The sequence below is a fragment of the Trachinotus anak genome, unplaced genomic scaffold (assembly GCF_046630095.1).
Source record: "Trachinotus anak isolate AG129_WGS33_773 ecotype Australia unplaced genomic scaffold, CSIRO_AGI_Tana_v1 ptg000013l, whole genome shotgun sequence".
Lineage (NCBI taxonomy): Eukaryota > Metazoa > Chordata > Actinopteri > Carangiformes > Carangidae > Trachinotus > Trachinotus anak.
Window position 1 is genome coordinate 27,254,641 of NW_027273864.1, and position 20,336 is coordinate 27,274,976.

A 20,336-nucleotide genomic window follows, 5' to 3' on the forward strand; every position below is an offset into this window, starting at 1 on the left:
ATGGTGAGACACTGGGAGACAGAGCCCTCTAACAGTGGACTTGGTTTTCTGTGTCGCAGGTGGGCGCAGACAGTCTCGTCGGCAGCTGAAGGGTGACAAAGACAAACCTCTGCCTCCCTTACTGGCGCGTGTTGGGGGCAGTATTGAGGTATGAATAGGTTCTTCACAGGATCTCCCTATGCATCTTAAAATGTGGGTTTAATACTGTGTTTACACACCTAATCACATTCCTGGAAACATTGTGTACTAAGGGGATAATCCTCCATTCTGTAAATTGTGCATAATAGGAGGAAATCTTGGGATAAGGGGCCAACACTGGGCACCATAACAAACTCAGAGGGTGTATCTTTAAGCCCAGTATGTCAGCAAGCATCAGTGCTCTCCAGCTGATCCTGGTTCTGGCTCACTGCTCCGTGGAACGGGGCAAAGACAGACTTGGGATCAGGAGCTGATCGCAATGTTATTACAATATAAAACAGGCAGCAAGCAGCATAATGTACTGTACTGTACTACACTATGAAGTTCAGTGCAGCCTGTTTTATGTATGTATAAATCAACATCAGCAGATAGTTTGACCGGAGTGCAGCTGTCAGTTTGTGCTGCTGAGTTTGAATCAGATTCTCTTCCAGATGTGTGTATGTTTATTTTCTAAGGCTGTTCCGTCTCTTTACAAGGTCCTGGGGTTCAACGCTCGCCAGAGGAAAGCCTTCCTCAATGCCATCATGCGCTGGGGCATGCCCCCCCAGGACGCTTTCAACTCCCATTGGCTGGTCAGGGACCTGAAAGGGAAGAGTGAGCGGGAGTTCAGGTGACAACCTGTAGTTTTTTACACTTAAAGTGTGATACACCAGGTCGTTTTATTTGATTTAACTCTAACTCCCTTTTCACACTGTGCATTCTTGTGAAAGCCTGCGTGCCACCAAGTTAAGAGTTTTATCAACTTCTCACATTTGATTGGTTAGCCCAGAGCTAAGCTCCAGAGCTTTCCTATCAGCTCTGTAGTGGTTTGCCTTGCCGGTGTCAGGGTTCCCTCATTTGTAATGCACCAGGAATAAACATCTACACTGTAAATAGCTCTGAGTGGTTACTTTTAAACCAAAGCACTTGCACTCAGTCACTACCACGACCACCACAATTACTGCAGCTATGGTTCCTGTGGTTAGCTCGAACATGACAAACATGTTCTACCACTGGTGCTGCTGCCAACACTGACACGACTAGAACAACTGCTATTACTGCTACTATTAGTGTTATTGTTCTTCCTACTACTTAGAAACCTGCTGTCACTTTTGCCATAGTGAGGACTTTATAGGTGCCAAGGTGTAAGTCTCTAAACTGTTCTGCATTCTTCATATTTCATTTATTCTGTTTTAGGTGTAACATCATGTTTTGTCTGAATGTTACTTCAAAGCCTAGGAATAGAATACCAGCATGGAAATATTAATTACCACATAAATATTATCGTGTGGGGTCAAAAGTAGACAAATTATAATTTATATTGAGACTAGAAATATTGGAATCAGGCATAAAATACCAGTAACAACCACCTCTCCCACTAACTAACAATATCACGCTTCTACTTGGGCTACTTTTAGAGCTAGTATTATTTGTACAACCGTTACTATGAGTCCTCATTTTAATATCCTGAAGCTAACTGCTTCTCCTACTGGTGCTGCAGCTTTCACTGCTTTTCTCCATAGCTGTTAACAGCAGTTTAAAACATGGTGTTAGAGCATAGACTGTGTTAGAGCTGGTAACCTCAGAGGAATCCCTCCCGTCGCGTGTACCATAAAGTGTTTTTTTTTTGTTTTTTTTTGTTGATCAGGGCCTATGTGTCTCTATTCATGAGACATCTGTGTGAGCCGGGTGCAGACGGAGCAGAGACCTTCGCTGATGGAGTCCCACGTGAGGGACTGTCTCGTCAGCATGTTCTCACCAGGATCGGGGTCATGTCCCTCGTCAGGAAGAAGGTACTGGTTGTTCAACCGAAGGCTTCTTCAACACAGAATACTGAGCTTTCTGCTGCAGCACTGCGAGCTTAGAGAAAGTAGGTCAAACTGCTCAGGAAGAGGCAGATGCAGACAGGAGTATTTTTTTTGGATGTAAAGTGTTTTAGGCATCAGACAAACTACAAATGTTTTGTGAGCTTTGTTTGCCATGTATACACCCGGGTAAAACAAAATACTAACATGGTTTTTAGATTCTGAGGGAATCTGGGTCGGGTTGGTCAGTTTGCATCATTTAGACTTTAGTAATATATAAACTGGCTGCTTGGATGAATCTGTTGCACAGGTGATCGAGAACAATCTGTTCTTTAAACAGAGTCACTGTAGGATCACAAGCAGCAACAGTCTTAGGGGCAGAATGATAAACCTGCCTGTCAATCCTCAAACAATGTAGGTTTGACTTTGTTTTATTAATGTATGTAAAACACAGAGAAATATGTGTTTCAGAGTTGAGAAGCATTCATTTAGAATACCTTTACCTAATCAACCTATCTGGTCATTTAGTGTAACTCTACTGGATTCGTATTTGTAATTTAAGTTACATGGTGCATTTTTATGAAGTTTGCGTCATTATTAAACACTATTTTGATCAAATGTCAGATCAGATATGTTTACCATATTGAATATAACGTTATTTATCATTAGCAAGCTAATATTACTCTGTCAGTTGGTTCAGTTAACTACAGTTACTAGTTGTATTTAACTAGAAGCAAATTATTATCTTTGTTTTATTTGTGTTTATGTGTATTTTTTCAATTCATTCATTCATTGTTTAAAATGGAGTGACAAACAGTGACATACGGCTAAAACAAGCAGCAAATCCTCTAATCTGATCATCTGGATTCAGAGGAAGTTTAGGCATTTTTTCATTATTTTTGCCAAAAAAGTGCCAGAAAAACAAATTAATTAATCAATTATAGCAAACAGAAAAGAAGTTGCCAATGATTTTCCGGCTTCTCGACTAACTGAGACAAATTACAATGAAACTGCTGATTCAGCACGCCGCAGATCTCTTCCTGATCTGTGAGGTCAGCTGGCCGTCCCTTGGGAGAGCCATTTAATTACAACAATTGAAACAATCTCTTTGTAGGTGCAGGAGTTTGAGCATGTGAACGGGAAGCTGAGTTCTCCAGATCTGATTCCCATCGGGATGGAGCTGAAGAAACTGACTGAGAGTGTATCCTCTGATCCCAACACCCCCGTGCCAGCCAGCCCTGTCGCCACGCAGCCCGGCACCCCCGTCCCACCAGGTCAGAACAAAGTGTCTGAAGTGATCGTGTTTTATTTTTCCCCGACTTTAAAGTTCGTGCTCAGAAAAAAAAGAATGTTTTTTGTTGTTGTTTCCTGGACTGTAGAGAAGATGGAGTCTCTCTTGGGTAGCGCTGAGGACAAGGACACCACAGAGCAGGAGAGCAAGAAACTGTCAGAGCAGGAAGTGAGTCCTGTTTTTCTTCCACTACCCATCACTTTCATCCCTTTATTGTCTTGTCCATCCTCTCATGGTTGATTACACTTTAACCGTAACTCGTCTTATCATCCTCAGAAGATACGATTGTCAAACTTTTAACTTGTCTTTTTGCCCTCCACCAACTTTCCTCGTTCTCCTCTGGCTGCCCTGTCTGCTTTTCCCTCGGCAGGCCTCCAGTGCGGAGCCAGCATCTGCACCTGAGAAGGCAGCTGACAGCGAGGAGAGCAAGGCCAGCTCAGAGGAGAAAACAGGAGATGAGAGGGACAGAACCGAGTCACCCTCCACAAAGACAGAGCCATCTGCCAACCCAAAAGAGTCGGCTTTGAAACAGACAGAGCTGTCATCCAGTCAAACCTCACCTAAAAGTGAGTGGTGCAGGATCCGTGTGCTGCAAATTTGATTCTTCTGTGAGGTTGTACTTTGTCTTGGTTAATCTTTTTTCTTTGCCTCTGCTATCCTCAGTGGAGGCCTGCAAAGAAACAGAGAAGTCATCAGACAAAGGAGATACTGATTCTCCTCTGGCAAAAACTGAAGACAAGGAAAATAAGCCAGGTATACATGCTCTGGATCCTTGAATGAAACAGGTTGAAATGGTGCAGTAACTGTGCTCTTTCCTGAAAGCAAAGCAGTCAGTTCTACAGAGATCTCTTTTAAGAAAAACATCTGTCATTCATGCAGCTGTTGCAGAGGACGTGAAGAATGAAGACGCATTAGAGGGTCGATTAAATGGAGACAAAGACACTTTGGATGAGATGGATGAGAGCAGGAGGGAGGACAAAAATGGATTCAAAGCCAAGTTCATGTTTAATATTGCTGATGGAGGTTTCACAGGTGAGATTTATGGTTCTTTGATCCTAAATGAACAATTAAGGAAGTGTCCCTTGCAGCAACAAACATGTATATCTACATGTGAGGGAGGAATGTGACACAGCTGTTGAAACTATATATTATTTTCTAAAGTGATCTGTTGTCACGTTTATGAACATAATTCCCTCAAAGGAGGAAAGGGAAGTTTCATATGAAACTCACTTGTGCTTCGGAAATATTTGAACCCATTAACAGACACTAGAGCACTGCAGCACAGTGTCGGATTGTGATTCTGTGACAGTCAGAGCCTGAGGCATTTTGTTTTCAGGCTGTCAGTCAGTCCCATCCTTGTGGACACGACATCTCAGTAACGCCTCAACAGAACTTCTTCAAATTCGGCACAAAGGTTCACTTGGACTCAAGGATGAATTTATTAGATTTTGGTGATCAAAGGTTAAATGTCAAGTTCGTGTGGACCTCACAAAATACGGTTTTTGATTTGTGAACATGATATCTCAGTAACATGTTCACTTGGACTCAGGGACAGTTTGACCTCACAAAACACTTTTTAGCAATTACTCAAGACTTCACACAGCAATTATGACCAAATTACACATAAGTTGTTAATATTTTGTACGACTCTGGATAAACGGGGATGAAATCTGAAACTAGTCTGAGTGGCGGAGGCATACAACCACACGGTGGTGATTCTAGTCTTATTCAGTCTTAGAGCTGCTTTTAAGACAAAACTTTGGAAAAAACGGGAACAAACTTGAATCCAGTGCATGTTTTACTGACAAACATGGTCAGTAAAACATGTTTGTCACTGTCATTTTAAATGACTCTGACTCATTTCCATAACATTGTTCTGTAGTATTGTGCAGCTCAGTTTTAATTGGTGAAGTCTTTTTCTTACGCTGAACATCAGACAGATGAGACAGGTGTGATCTGCTGTGTGTGTGTGTGTGTGTGTGTGTGTGTGTGTGTGTGTGTGTGTGTGTGTGTTGTCTGGGGACAAATGAGCAGATAGTGAACAAAGAAACAACTAACAGGACAGTGTGACAGAACGTGAGCCGATCTTACGTTTTATTTTCTCACAGCTGGAAGCCATACATTTCAAAAAACCTCGCTCCCTAATCTAATATCAGTGGAAGAAGGTGTCATTAGCAACATAGCCCTGCCAGACTGTGTTTAATACATCCTAAATCTGTGCTCCAGGCTCTGACTGCAGGATATTGATTTCAGGTGCCATAATGAAGCAGCTTTGTTCTGTGATCAGTCATTATTATGTTGTTAATGTGCTCTTGCTTCTCTTAATATGCTGCAAAAATCTTGAATATTACTTTACTTTTGTAAAAACTGTCTGTCTTCTCATGAATCCCATCAGAGCTGCACACCCTGTGGCAAACTGAGGAGCGAGCGGCGCTGTCTTCTGGAAAGATGCACGACATCTGGCACCGTCGCCATGACTACTGGCTGTTGGCTGGCATCGTAACGTATCCTTTCCCATATGTGGGAACGAGAAGTTCAGCATCTGGTGAAGGAATATAATTACTTGTGACCGGGAGGGAGCTGCGGTTGAAGGGCTGATATTTAAAAAATGTGAGGAGCAATATAAAACTAAAGTTATCTTGCTGTTTTATTTGAAGAACTTTATGAGCTCCTGTGCTTCTGTTGGTTTTTTCTTGACCGGGAATCTGTCTCAGACATGGCTATGCTCGCTGGCAGGACATTCAGAACGACCCACGCTATGCTATTCTGAACGAGCCCTTCAAGACTGAGATGCATAAAGGCAACTACCTAGAGATGAAGAACAAGTTCCTGGCTCGCCGCTTTAAGGCAAATCCTTTAGTCTTTGTAATTAAAACAAACAACTGTCAACTGAAAAAATTTAGGGATTAAAAGATTTCTTTTGTCTGAGCGCAAACTGTCTCTCCCGTCTGCGAGTCATTTCTCTCTTTCTCTCTCTTTCTCTCCCCGCCTCGCTCTGTAGTTGTTGGAGCAGGCTCTGGTGATTGAGGAGCAGCTGAGGCGGGCAGCTTACCTGAACATGACCCAGGACCCCAGTCACCCGGCCATGGCTCTCAACACTCGTTTTGCTGAGGTGGAATGTCTGGCAGAGTCCCACCAGCACCTGTCCAAAGAGTCTCTGGCTGGGAACAAGCCTGCCAACGCCGTGCTGCACAAAGGTTAAAACAGTTAATAAGTGTCAGAATATCCACCTCATCTGTCGAAAGCTGGAGGAAAGTAAACAACTTTTACAGGACGAAAGTAATGATATAAATTTTTCATAAGGCCATCTAAATCAGACAGATAAATATAAATGTTTTATTCTGTGCTGTGAATGAAACATTTATTACAGAGGCAAGGGCAAAGTTTGAGTTGAACTTGCCTGAAATCCCCCTAGAATCATCAATATTGTTCTATTAATGTATTCAGAAAACATATTTTATTAAATATTTGCTCATACTTGTGTTGATTAAGCTTAGTTTATGCTGCTCCATCGGAATAAAATCGATGATTGGTAGTGATGTAGCTACACTGAAAAATATATCAAGTCATTTTTTTGAAACTGATCTGTTTCTAATGCAAATCATTTTCTAAAATCGTGTTGTATTTTTTTATCCCAAAGCAAATTGACCTCCCTCACTCTTTCTTGCCTTAAGATACAAACACTGTAGTAAACTTCCTTAAAAAAAGGTCATTTCAGTTGGAAACAGGTTTATCCGTCCATCCAGGCAATAATTAATTACGAAATGAAGAGTATACAGATGCTGTGGAGCTTCTAACAGGCAGACAGTAGAGATCCTGTTTGACACAGTGGTGTAATTTTATGTGCATTTGACTCATCAGCAAAACATGTTCACAGCGATTAGCATGATGAAAGTTCGGAAGGAAGCCAAGACCAAAGACCGTATCAAGCCGAGGCGTTAAAATATTATCATTTCTAAAATGTTGCTGCCTGTGACCTTTATTGATTTATCTGCTGGTGAAAAATTTTATGGCATTTAGTTCTTGGCAGTTGTTAATTTCAGGCCCTAGCTCCCACAATTAATTTGCTTTTCTAATGATTTGAGGTTATTTGAAACAGGATGGTCCAAAACTTTTTCATGCATTTTCCCTGCATTTTGTCTCGCTCATCTTTTTCTCATTAATTCATACCACAGGCGCAGGCATCAAATGACTGTTAACATAAGTGAAACCACTCTTTCTGATAAGCTGAGAGTGTGTGTGTGTGTGTGTGTGTGTGTGTGTATGTATGTGTGTGTTGTGGTCTGGCAGTGCTGAACCAGCTGGAGGAGCTTCTGAGTGACATGAAAGCAGATGTGACGCGACTGCCCAACATGCTGTCCAGGATCCCGCCGGTGTCGGCCCGCCTGCAGATGTCTGAGAGGAGCATCCTGAGCCGCCTCACCAGCCGAGGCAGCGAACCTCCACCGCAGCAGGTCGGACGACTTTAGAAAACTCAAGCTCCAGCACAAACCATTCCTCTGTTTGATTTCCTTATAAATAAGTAAAGTTATCTGAATTTATTGTTGTTGAGCATCATAAGATAGTTTGGACTTGGCTGGTGATAACTATGCATAATAACTATGGAGGCTCATAAGGCTCACAAGGGTGAGGAAACGAATGTGTGACAGGAATTTGCAGAGCTGTGTATAAGTATTCTTTACTCACGACTCAGCAACCACATTATTCCTTCAAAAACCTGTGGAGACTCACTAGCCCCCATGGAAGAGTTTCCCCAGGTGTAATGTGAAAAAAGTAGTTGTTTACTTTCACTGCTGAGCTCCACGTTTGAGTCCCAGAGGATTTAACAGAGGCTGCATTGTCTCATTACTTTCATCTCTGCTGCACCTGTTCTCCACAACTGAATGTGTGTGTTTTATTCTCTGTTATACAACAGGCCATGTCAGCCCAGCAGCGTGATTGGCCATGAGTTCTAACTGGTTTTTTTGGGTTTTTTTTTTTTTTTTGGTTGCTATGCCAACTCTTGTGGTAACCAGGGAAACAGTTGGCAATATGACTTTCTTTCCTTCGTTTTTTTTTTTTGTGTGTGTGTTTTCACTGTAAGAAGAAAACTAGTCAGACCTGCTGAATATGTACAAGCATCATCACCTATTGTGTCACTGTTATAGTGTTACCTTTGTGTTATTGCTCTATTAGTGAGTCCTGTGAAGTTCTATGCAGTTCATGCAGCAGGATAACAGATCTCCATGTGTGTTCCTCAGCCCTTTAGCCAGGGCGGGTTTGGCTGCTCCCAGTTGTACAGCAGCAGCTTCGGAGGAGGATTCAGAGGACCGGGTGGACAGCCCATGGTCAACTACAGTCAGATGCCTCTGGGACCGTACGTCAGTGGTAAGCATTGACATTTACAGTAGGTGACAGAAAGCACCTGGGTGAGAGAGGTTGGAGGTCGGTCACGCCACTTAAATTATGATAATTGTTAACTGCAATTTGGTTTTGATTTGACTGATAGAAATCAGTCACACTGACCGAGGCCTTAATGGAAAATATACCATAAATATACTATAAGTCATAGTGTTGATTTTTGTTGCTGCCCGTAATCCTTTTGACACACTAGATGTTAGATGTTTTTTATAGGATTTGAATTGAACACAATTATTAAATTTGAATTTGACGTGCATTTCAGTACACAACATGCGCCATGTGTATGCAGTGGCTACGGTCGCTCTGCTTATGCTTTCGGATGGCTGCTAAATTGGACTGATGTGAGGTGCAATAAATTGAAAGGATTTCACGTAGACATCCATCACAGCCCAACACACCAGCGCCCTGAGTCAGCTGTGACCTACTGTACTGTATTTGCACACAGAAGGAGGGATCGTGACACACATTCAGACGCAGAGGTTACTCATTCTGAATCACAACATTTTATATCTCACATTTCTATTCCAAGAAAGGTTAAACACAGACTTTTCTCCAAAGACCTACTAAACGTTCAATCTCTCTCCTCTTTAGTGTCTTCTAATGGTCCCCCACCCCCTACAAGCCATCTGGACAAGAAGTCGCTTGACTCCTTGAGAGACGTGGCTACGCCTGACCTCAAGTCAGGCAAACCTAGTGATGTCATCTGCATTGAGGACTAGATGAGCTCTGTAACACTGACCTGAGGTCAGAAACTCCCAGGGATGGAATCTGTATGGATGACAGCCGCCACATCGTCCTCTCTCTCCTGCCCCTTCCTGACTTAAGATCTACAAAATCAAGCTCTCTGCCGTCTGCGGTTAAGGCGATGTAACTCTTTTGATTAATGCAGATGTATCTATCTTAACAATTGCACTTTTATCTTTTGAGGATCATAGATTAGGAAGGGGAAAGGAGCAGTTTTCCTGACAGAGGATGTTTTTTTTTTTCCAGCGCTTCACCACAAGGTGAAACTCAAGCAAGTGGGGAGCACTGAGTTTCTGATGCTCTTGATTGGGGCTCGTTCTAACCTTGGAATGTGTGTTTTATTCGTGCCAGCCTCGACTGTTTCATTCTGCTGCTTTTATCCATCTCCCCACTCATTGTACACTGTGACTGTGCCCCACTGGAGCTTTTTCTCTGTGAAGAGGAAGTGGAGTCAAGGATGTCTTCAGTCATGGTTTGATAGGAGATTTTTTTCATTTTGAGGGCCAATATTGTTACTTTAAATGAATAAGTGTTTTTGTCATTCATGTAGTAACCAGTGGAAGAAGTATTGATTTGAAAGCATCAAACACTATTATCATGTATGCAGTAGCTGGACACAGTCTGTCTGAATCCTCTAAAGACTGCCACCCGCTGGTAACTTGGAGAAAGTCATTTCTGCCAAACCTGCAGATACACTTGACTGCAGTACCTGTGAGGGTTGGCCTCTTGTACTGTATATACTCAGAGACTGCTGTTTATTTTACCTCACATAGGTCTAATCATAGTGAAATATGTATACATACATTGATGGAATCAGAAGCCTGGCTTGGTATCATATATGAAGATCGGGCAGAGCAGAAGAAACTGTGGAAGAGGCAAAACTGATTTTTAACACATTTCGGAGCAGACTGAGTATTTCTGTGTATGGTACAATATTTGTGATTCTTTCTATATTTGAATGTTAGTAGTGGCTGTAGAGCTTAACCCTGGGGCCATGACCAGTGGGACTACACTATAAACAGGAACTCATCTGGTTTACATCCACATACAGGGCTTTAATGTTCAGGCCTAACTGAGAACGCAGTCCCGAGTGGAGAGTGGCTTTTTTTTCCTCTTACATCCCAGGGACATTCCCGGGTCCCTTTCATTGTTAGAACTGAATAAGAAACATAAAGTCCTTAAGGTGAAATGTCACCTTCAGTCTTGTATTTGTCGCAGAATGAGCTTTTGTTTCCTTCTCTTTACATTGAGGTAAAATTAGATGTATTTAGTGCCATTGAAGAAGATGATCCAGTATGATTTGTTCTTTGATGCAGTGTATTTCCTCCACTGAGGTGAGGACTGTAATTGGTGGCGTCACAGTCTGAACCTACATTTGAAGGAATATTCTCTGTATATCAGCTTTTTAAGGACCAATGTTGCACAACGTTACTCTTAGATGATGTCTTCACTTCCACCTTCCTCGGTTCTGTTTTGAAGTGTCTGCCGTCGCCTGTCACTTTACCTGGTGTGAAGTCACTTTAGCATGGTATAGCTACATATCCAGTCCATTCCATCTACTATTATTGTGTGCTGAAGTGACCGTCCACTACGTAAAACAATCTTTTATAAATTCAAGCTGACTACATTTCCTTTTCTATGACGGCATTGTTTGAATGTTTGGACTCAAAGTGCAGATTCTTATTGACATATTTGTCTTTTTTTTTTTTTTTTCTTTTTCCAAAGACCAGTGGCATTACCTGTTTGTATTATTGCCATTGCCACAGCACTTATTTGACATTGTTGAGATGATGATTGTGATTGGACTAATCTAAACTGAAGAGGTAGTGTTGTATAGAGTTGGTGAGTGTATTTTCTTAATCTCCTTTTGCCAGTTCAAATGATTGTCCTGAGGTGCTCTCATCTGACCCCTTTTCACTGACTTAAATTGTGTGACTGCGACCGCCTCGCCAATTCTCAGACCTGCTTTAACTTAGTTACGAAACTCGTTTCGAAAACACCACGAGATGAACCTTGAAGTACATCATATCGATTTATGCGCTTTGTTAGTGTTAATCGGTGCTGTTCTGTTCACTGTGTTTCTGTTCATTTCATCAGTTACTTGACCATGACATGTATTAGGTTGCTTGACAGATAGAACCTCAGAAACATGTAAATACTTGAAAGATTTTTCAGAGATAAGTCCATCTCCTATAGATTTATGTATTAAAGTGAAAAAAGATGAATGTCTGCTGGGTGGTGTTGCCATAGAACTGCAGCGTGCACCACATGTGCTCATCAATCAAAATCATGTCTTTTCCCTCTGGAGCGATGACCATGAGATGACATCGAAAACATACTGCAATGAAATGCAATCAAACTGAAGTCAGTATGAATGTAACGTCTGTTAGAAAAAAAAGGCTTCAGTCTAATATTATAAATATGTTAACAATGTATGTACATGCTTATTAACATAGCTTCAAAAGCTACCAAAAGACCCTGATAAAAGGCACCTTTGTTGCAGTGAATGCACAGCATGTGAAGCGTTTGATATGACGGTTCACTTTGGGGAGAGGGTTGTGTATCTAGCATTTACAGACAATGAGCTCCAAGCAGTGTTATGGTTCTGATATTTGTGCTGTATAGCAATTGAATGAAAAAAGTGAATTGTCATCTTTTTATTTGTATTCTGTGTATTTGTTCAATGTGTTTTAATAAATCTTCTGGACAACAGTAAGATTGTGTGATTTTCCCTTTGAGGTCAGTCTGCAGATGAAGATGAAGACGCGTGCACGTGAACAGCTGAGGTGGGTCGAGGAGGACTTCAGCCGCCTGTCTTGACGTGACCTCGCACGTCACCTCAGGTTCATTGTGCAGTGTCTTCTAGTGCTGCAGTCTCAAGCTCCCTGAGCCTGTGGTGCTGTAAATGTGATTAGAGACAGAAATAGAAACACTGGTGCAGTTAGTGAGGTCAAAAATAGCAGACAGACACCATTCATTCACACAGTAGTCACAGAAAAGACATGGCTATAAAACATCAGTGGTGGACTGTACCTAAGTACATTTACCTAAGTACTGTATTTCAGTACAGTTTTAGGATACTTGTACTTTTCTTAAGTATTTCCACTTTATGCTACTTTATACTTCTACTGTACTATATTCAACATTCATTTGACAACTGTAGTTGCTAGTTACTTTGCAGCTTAAGATTTTACATGCAAAACATGATCGTTTTTGTATAATGTTTTCTAACATAATGCATGTTTACAGATTAAACTGTCCAACAGTACAGAAAGTAGTTAAAATAAGTGCAGTCTCCTACAATAAAATGCTTCCAACACACCAATTAGTTAGTGCACAAATAACTATAATATTACAATAAAATATTATAAAAATATATCACTGATGGGCCTTTGTGCTGCATAATGAAGACATTTTAATGCTTGTCTCCTAGTGAATTTTGAATACAAGACTTACTTGTAGTGGTTTGTTTTTACATTATTTATCGTAGGTAAAAGATCTGAACACTTCTTAATTGAAAGTTTTGGAAAGCTACATAAAACTTTCAGATTGTTGAACTCAAACCCCACGATGCCACTACACTGGCTCCCTCATTTGTTTTCAGATATGTAATATTAGCCCACCACACAGGGCATAGGTATTCAAATGTGTAAGTCAATTAGTGTTAACAATCAAATGATGAAGTAACTTTTTATTTGGCAAATGTTTGGCCCAAAATAAAAAAACAAACCCACTGTAAAACAGTAGATAAATAGTGGTTGAATGAATGAACACTGATACAATCTTGTTGTGGTCGTGCATCTTCTAAATTAACTTTTAAATAATAATAATAATAATAATAATAATTTGTACAAATGACTCAAGCACAGTGTGTGTGCACACACCTGCAGTCCCATACAGGAAGTGCTGTGAGACGGTATTGGCCCTAATTCCTTTTGTCCAGCCCACTTGTTCTGAATATCTCCCCTGATTGGTTCAAATTCCACCCCCTAGGCTTTTCATTGGCCACTTGCTTAACTTTGTCATTCTGCCATTGGCCAGTTGTGGCTGAGAGCCCTCACCCTGCTTTGTGCTGCTGTCTGGACAGCAGCAGGGGTCTGGAGAGTGGGAGGAGGGAAAAAAACCCAAAGAAAGGACAGAATGAGACAGAAGGGGCTGAAGGGGGGCATAGACCCATCTAAAAAAGAGAGGGACAGAGAGGAAAGATAGAGGGGGGGACGGAACCAGAGAGGCGAGAGAGGCAGAGAGAAAGGGGAGGGAGCAGAGAGGGTTACCTCATCCAGAGCTGCCAGTGCACACGGTGCAGGGGAGAAGTTGTGGGAAAGTAAACAGCAGTGGAGAATTCCAATCTGTGTTCAGCCACTCGCAGCCCTCACAGGAGACTATAAAGATGAGAGTGCTGGACCCGGCAGTGTGGTAAAGACTGAGGGTTTATGGGAGGCTACCAGGATTAAAGGGTCACCAGGGAGTGCCTGAAGCTTCTCGGAGGACACACCACTGAGGACAAGGAGGTGAGAGGCATATATATTTGTTGTCCTCCAAACACTTTCCCTCTTTCCTTCCTTCATTCTGTCTCTTCTCTTTTTGCCTCCTTCCTGTCAGCATGGTTAGCATGTTGCAAAGACAGCAGCTTTGTTCAAGGGGGGCCATTGATGGAGTGGAGTTGGGGGTGGGTGTGCTGGTTGTGTGCCTCTCTGCCTCTCAGCCCGACAGCTACAGGGGCAGCTGAGAGGACAAGGGAAGGTGGAGCAGGAGGGGAGAGGATGGGAACGGCAGATACCCGTGTGGCCCTTTGGCAGAGTACACACCATCATGGACGATTAAACCTGGGTCTGCCTCACAGAGCCGGCGAGGCTGCAGAGCGCGAGGCCTTGTTATGATAGCAGCAGCTCCTGAGACAGACACCAGGAAGGATGAGTGAGGGATTGGCGGCTCGTCCCAGACCCACGCCTCTGGCTGGCTGTTTTTCAGCAGCACTGCACAGCTCTTCCAAAGCCTCGGGCTATAAAAAGAGCTCCGCTGGCCTGGGCCTGGTCTTAACCACTCCAGTTTGACGGTTGCTTCCCGGAGTACAATAGCCCCTCCCAGGATGGATTTCACGCTGCCTCTATACTCGGAGCAGAATAGAGAGGGGAGACAGGGAGGAGAGGGGTGATGGGGGGGGGGCTATGGGACCTCTGACCAAGTAATTTGCATTTTTAGCTAGAGCACTGTTTCTGCCTCACTTGCCGGATGTCCAAGAGCCTTTCTTTTAAGAAACTCCATGGACTCACTGTATCAGATTCTTTTCTCCCCAGTCACAGTCCACCACATCCAACAGGCATTAACAATCCATGCATGCATGGCCTGAAGCTACCACAGAGACCTCACTATCAGTGGGAAGTCTCTCCCTTTCGCCACATATTCACCCATTAAGACTCACACCCATGCAATCATATGTGCACATGCAAAGCCTTGGCGCTCAAATACACAACAAGTCATTTGACAATATAGTGACACACCTGCCAAATGTTTTATTCCTCTGGGAAGGAAAAGTAATTAATCAGTACAAGGAATTCAGGGATGTTTATAAGTTGAGGCTTATCTACAGTATTTTGCTGTTACGCTTGTGGCATGTCGTCCAAACAGGACTTGAATTATTTCCTGTTAGCTTTTCTGACAACAAACTCCAAGGCCAAAGCAACTCAGCCACACTGGTCTGAAGAATAACCCATAATAATCTCCTGAGGTTTAGGGTCTGGGTAGGGAGATTTAATTTGGAATGTGTTAAAAGCATCGTATGACACTTTCATCCAGGAGTATTTTTTCACAGGTGATGTCTCATTTAAATGGCACATTAAAGGAGCCACCGCCTGCTTTGTAGTAATAGTGAAAGTTTCCTACCTGAGGCTGCACAATAGCTCGGCATTAAACAGACACAACGAGTCAACAAGGCTGTTTACATGTCACATTTTAGATCTACACAAGTGTAGTTCAAATAACTATTGTTCTTCTTTGCCCTGTGGTCCCTGCCCTCAGTTTGAACACTTTAGTTTAGGTCTTTGCTATTTTTTTATGTGGACAAATCAATAAAACACATTATACAAACTCAAAAGAAATTAAATATTTGATCCGACAGGTGGTGAAATCTTACAGTTACTGAGCTGTGAGGAAACACTGGGCTTCCATCAAAGTTTACTAGACAGGCAAAAAGTAAGACAGATTTTTGTTGTTGTCAGCTTTCCGTTCATGAAAAGCAAGAATTATCATCATCTCTGGATTACTGAAATACCGTATATTAGAGGAGAACGAGACTGATTTTTCTCTTAAAGAGGACTTCATGCTCAGCATGTGAAAACAGTAATAAAGTCTTCTGTAGCTCTGGAGAAACTGTGTCAGGTCTGAGAAAATAACCACGATGGCGTCTCGGCTCGGGCTTGGAACATGAAATGTGGAGTTTGAGTGTGGGCGTGTGGGCAGGGAGTGTGTGACTGTGGGTGGCACTAGGGCAGGAGTTTTCAAAGTTTCTATGGACATATATTTATGGACATATTTGTCAGGTAGTGGTATCCTTGGGAAGTGTAAGTCACACTGAATCTAAAAATATGTGTTCTATGTGTTTAGGTTTGACTCAGTTATGACTGAGAAGGGGTTTTATTTTGATGCTGACTGCAGCGATCAGGGGTGATACCAGGGTCCCTTCCTCCATGAGCTGGAGGAAGCTCATGGAGGAAGGGACCCTGTTGCTCCAGCTGCTGACAGACTGTGTTGATAAGTGAGCATCAGCGGCAACGACAAAAACTAACTTCCCATTGTTTCTAGAGCATGGAGTGCACTTATCCCTTTCACCTGTCTACACCTCACGTCTCTCCTTCCACCTCTCTCTGCCTCACGGTTCTCCATCCCGCGCCCTTGCTTCAACTCTTCTTCCTGCGTCGTCCCTGGGGAGGCGCGCCTCGCAGTTTGAAAACCTCTGCAATAAAAGAAGCATAAGATCCTTTGTTTTTGGAACTTGAGCCAAACTAGGGCCTAAACGTCAGGATATCCCAACCTCTGTTGCTTTGACTTTAACCGTTCTTTATTCAGTCTGTCGGAAACTTTACAGAAGTGAGAGACTGAATTGCTGGTGTATCCTTTTAAGGTGTGGCATGTTCACAGGACAGAGATATCCATCTGAGATGTACAAGATGAGTTTGGTGGCTACACTTCTCTAACGTCTGAGTAGTAATGTGACTAACAAGACACCAAAGAGTCCAGTCTGCGGTCTTTTAAGTAACTAATGGCTTTCATTAAGTTCTAGTGGCTACACTTAGTTTCTTCACAGCCTCTACCCACTGATGGATTCTTAAGTTGCCTAATGATAGTAATGATGTAGCAAGATTTTTGGAAGTACCATAATAAATGATAATACTGCACAAATAACAATGGTTTTGTATGGAAGCCTATAGAGGACAACATTCAAAATGTAATTCCACAATAGAATTATAATTTTCTACAAATGTATGTGTTATTTGAGTCAAAATTAAAATGAAAACAATTAAATTATTGAAAATTATTGCATCTTTTAAATATAGTCCTCTATAGGCTTCCACAGTTTTGTACAATGGTTTAGATAAAAATAAAAGTAAGTGGGAGACGGGAAGAGACGGACTGTGCCTTCCAGAAACAAAATCACAAAACAGTGACGCTAATAAAAGGTATCTGTTGAGCTGATCAGCAACCCGGTCAAGCCTCTGCAGATACGACATTATAGTCACTGTGCTACAGGATTTAACATCCTTCACATGCCATGTGCTGAAAAACTGTGTGTCAGAAATATTCAAAGAAATGACTTGTACCCATCTGACACGCATTTATTTAATTTATTTCAAAAGCATTTTTCTGGATAAACAAAGACATTGTCTGGTCAACACATTCAGGACATTCTTATCTCTGCTCAGTGTTTGTACAGTAAAGCACACACACCCAGTCCAGTCCAGTATTATGCTGTGAGTACAAATGGCAGATGGGAGGTGGAGGTTACTCCCACTGTGTCCTTGGCTAGTGTGTCACCACCAGCACATCACTGCTGTTGTGGACAGACATTAGTGGATTTTCTGTCTGCAGCAGAGGGCATATGAAGGCCAGACTGGCCCCTGAATGAATAATGTATCTCTGAATGTCTTAACAGTGACAACATGACGGCAAACCGGGAGCAAAGCAGGAATAAACTGAAACTGAAACACGCATGGATAACCCTCTTATCATGTTGTCTTTGTAGTGTGATATGATATTCCACATGGCCTTTGGCACACATACTTCAGGAATTAATTTAAAGTTCAATTTAAAATATTCATAACATTCATAATATATAATGCAATAGGTTTAGCTTCTTCTGTGGTGAAAAATCTTTGGTAGGGCTATGCTATGTTTAAAAGCAAATCCATGAAATCCACAAATGTCTGTGAACAGCCTCCCACTCAAATTGTTATGCCTTTTGACAGCCAAAGAAAGACATATTCCATCTGTTCTCAAGGAGCTGCTTGCAGTTCCTAAATTGGCTGAGTCACATTCGTATCTCTCCATAGGAAGTCCTTGGGGAAGCTGAAGAAGGAACAAGCGCCAGGAGCAGACTCATCTCTGCCTGGCACTGTTTGTTGTTGTCAATGGTCCACTGCTCTCTCATTGTCTGCTGAGTGTTTGTGTGCCATCTTCTGTTAAGTAAAACCCTAAAGTAAGAGCCCTCTCAGTGGCTTTCTGTTAAGATTTTTCAGTGCTGTTTATTCAGTCATCACCAGCTGCTGTTCTCTGCCGTTGTCTATTGATATACCCGACTGCCGCTGACCAATGGCTGTGAGGTTTGTCTGTAGTTGGTCAAACACAGCTCTCTGTAAATCATTGGCTAGAACTAAATATGCAGCCTGGCGGATTTGCAAAATCCTGACTGAAAGCTTTGGATACAGTTACTGGTTAGAAAACCATTTTTCTTTTTCGTTTTTAAACCCTGTAATTTCATTTTGTACTTTAAAGCAGATTACACATCCTTACCGCTTTGAAAAATAAGTACAATAGGGAGCTGAGATGGAATCAGGCAACCAACTGAGTAATCAAAGATTGCACAATCTGAATTGAAAGAAAATGTACATATGTAAAAACACCACAAAATATACGAATCCAAGATCATATTGTAACATTTTATGTTTTCATTCAGGATGTAAACTGCAAATATGTGACCTGGTTTGCCACAGATCACCCAGGAAAGTGCACACATACCTCACTTTCCTCTGCACACATCCGACAGACTCATTACCACGTTTGGTACACAGCGGTGGAGTTTTCAGAGCTCTATGTAGGTCAGGGACAGGGTGTGTAGGAGTCGGTTTCATCTCTTTTCTGTGATGAGTCTTTTTTTCCCCTCAAGAATAGCTTTCACACAGCACCACTCCCGGGGCTCTTTATTTTTCTAAGACGGAGGGTGTTTGATGGCTTGTCCAAATGCCTTCCCTCAAACACAGTTGCTCAGAATACCTGTCATTTTGATTCTGAGGAAGTGAAAAACTTTTGGCCTCCAGTTTTGGATTAGTATTAGCAAACTGAACTTTAAGACAAGGCACCAGCTGTCTCACTTATTTATAACAATGTGAAAACATCAGTTACATCTTTAAGATGTCAGGGTGCTCTTATGTTTACTCAATCCCATTCACTCCAGTGAACAATCGAGAATGACTGCTCAGTCGGCATGGCCTCCATCTGTGGAAGTATTGTGGCATTAACTTTCAATTGAAACCTTATTCTGGATGTTTTTTTAATTCATTCCAATTCCCATGCTGCTTTCCTCTGGTTAAATACTCTGTTCTTCCACACTGACTTTGTATGAGCCATACCACAGAGCGCAAAGCCACGGTCCAGATGACCTGTGAGCTAATCAGTGCTGCAGTGACGAAATGTAGGAACAATGCTTTCTGAGGCTGAGCAGAAGTTTTTCCTCCACAAAAGAGTCATTGTTGATTTGACCAATGAGTGGGGTGACTGGAGAAACTGTGTTTGTGGCACAGAGGAGGCAACTGGGTCCAAAGGCTGCATGTTATACTTGTAAACAGGCAGAGAACTCATTTCTAAAGAAGGCGGTGCTGTTTTCTTTGTAAAACTCCTATTTTTTTTTTTACACTAATTGAAAGACTCCCTAAAGACAGATGGCGGTAACTCAGGATTCAGAGCCATCACTGCTCCTGAACCACAGTGCGAACAAACAACATGTTCAGACTGAGCTGTCAGCGATCAGTAGTAAAAGATAATGAGAGCCGTAACTGACATCGGGACAGCCCTTGTATCCAGGTTAAACAATAAGTGCTGACAATGAATTTTACAATCCACAAGCAGCATGTTTCAGGGATGTTTTCCAGCACAGCCGGGCTGTTTTCAGCTGCCTGCGCTCCATGCTGTCACTTTCCCAAAGGAGCCCGACAAACAACCCCATCAGGCCCAACAACGTTCCAGCACTGGAAGGAGTTCAGTGCTAATCAAAATGCAAAGCAGATGCTGGGTGCAGGAGTGGTGCAATAACATGTACAGGAACAGAGCCTGTGTGTCATAGAAAATCCCCACTTTGTAAAAATAATGAAACAATTGCAGTAATTTAAAACCTTCAGGGTGAGTCTGTCATGGAAAATTTCCATTTTATTTTGAAAATATGCTAATGACAAATTTAACTTCCATGATTACAGCTGACAATTTACAGGCTCGTTTGTTGTCATGTGTTTGCAGTTAATGGATGCATGTATCGATACATTCATGAATTCCTACAGTGTCTGCGCAGCCGTTTTACCTGGTTTCACGGAAGAAATTAGCCTCTCACATAATTGAGGGCACATGTTTTCATCAGTGGGTGTATGGATATCTTAATTAATCCGCCACTAAGCCTCCTCAGACTCTTTGATTTAACTAACAGTCTTTTCAACAGC

At 42.1% G+C, this 20,336-nt stretch overlaps 2 protein-coding genes across 6 annotated transcripts in view; both read left to right on the top strand.

Moving 5' to 3' along the window:
- The window catches only part of chd5 (chromodomain helicase DNA binding protein 5), a 38,978-nt gene extending 26,849 nt beyond the window's left edge, over window positions 1-12,129 (top strand). For both annotated transcript variants that reach the window (XM_071493561.1, XM_071493562.1), the window contains exons 27-40: window positions 60-148; window positions 675-808; window positions 1,826-1,970; window positions 3,097-3,256; window positions 3,362-3,441; window positions 3,644-3,839; window positions 3,937-4,026; window positions 4,153-4,305; window positions 5,669-5,777; window positions 5,988-6,120; window positions 6,275-6,470; window positions 7,564-7,727; window positions 8,514-8,640; window positions 9,265-12,129. In XM_071493561.1, coding sequence (XP_071349662.1) covers window positions 60-148; window positions 675-808; window positions 1,826-1,970; window positions 3,097-3,256; window positions 3,362-3,441; window positions 3,644-3,839; window positions 3,937-4,026; window positions 4,153-4,305; window positions 5,669-5,777; window positions 5,988-6,120; window positions 6,275-6,470; window positions 7,564-7,727; window positions 8,514-8,640; window positions 9,265-9,392 — 1,904 coding nt within the window. In that variant the 3' untranslated portion in view covers window positions 9,393-12,129. The remainder of the gene's footprint in view (window positions 1-59; window positions 149-674; window positions 809-1,825; window positions 1,971-3,096; window positions 3,257-3,361; window positions 3,442-3,643; window positions 3,840-3,936; window positions 4,027-4,152; window positions 4,306-5,668; window positions 5,778-5,987; window positions 6,121-6,274; window positions 6,471-7,563; window positions 7,728-8,513; window positions 8,641-9,264) is intronic.
- A 1,409-nt stretch (window positions 12,130-13,538) lies between these two features.
- The window catches only part of arhgef10la (Rho guanine nucleotide exchange factor (GEF) 10-like a), a 98,046-nt gene continuing 91,248 nt past the window's right edge, over window positions 13,539-20,336 (top strand). For 2 of the 4 annotated variants that reach the window (XM_071492992.1, XM_071492993.1), the window contains exon 1: window positions 13,539-13,928. The gene's annotated coding sequence lies outside the window, so the exon portion shown is untranslated. The remainder of the gene's footprint in view (window positions 13,929-20,336) is intronic. The other 2 variants (XM_071492994.1, XM_071492995.1) reach the window with 1 other exon arrangement.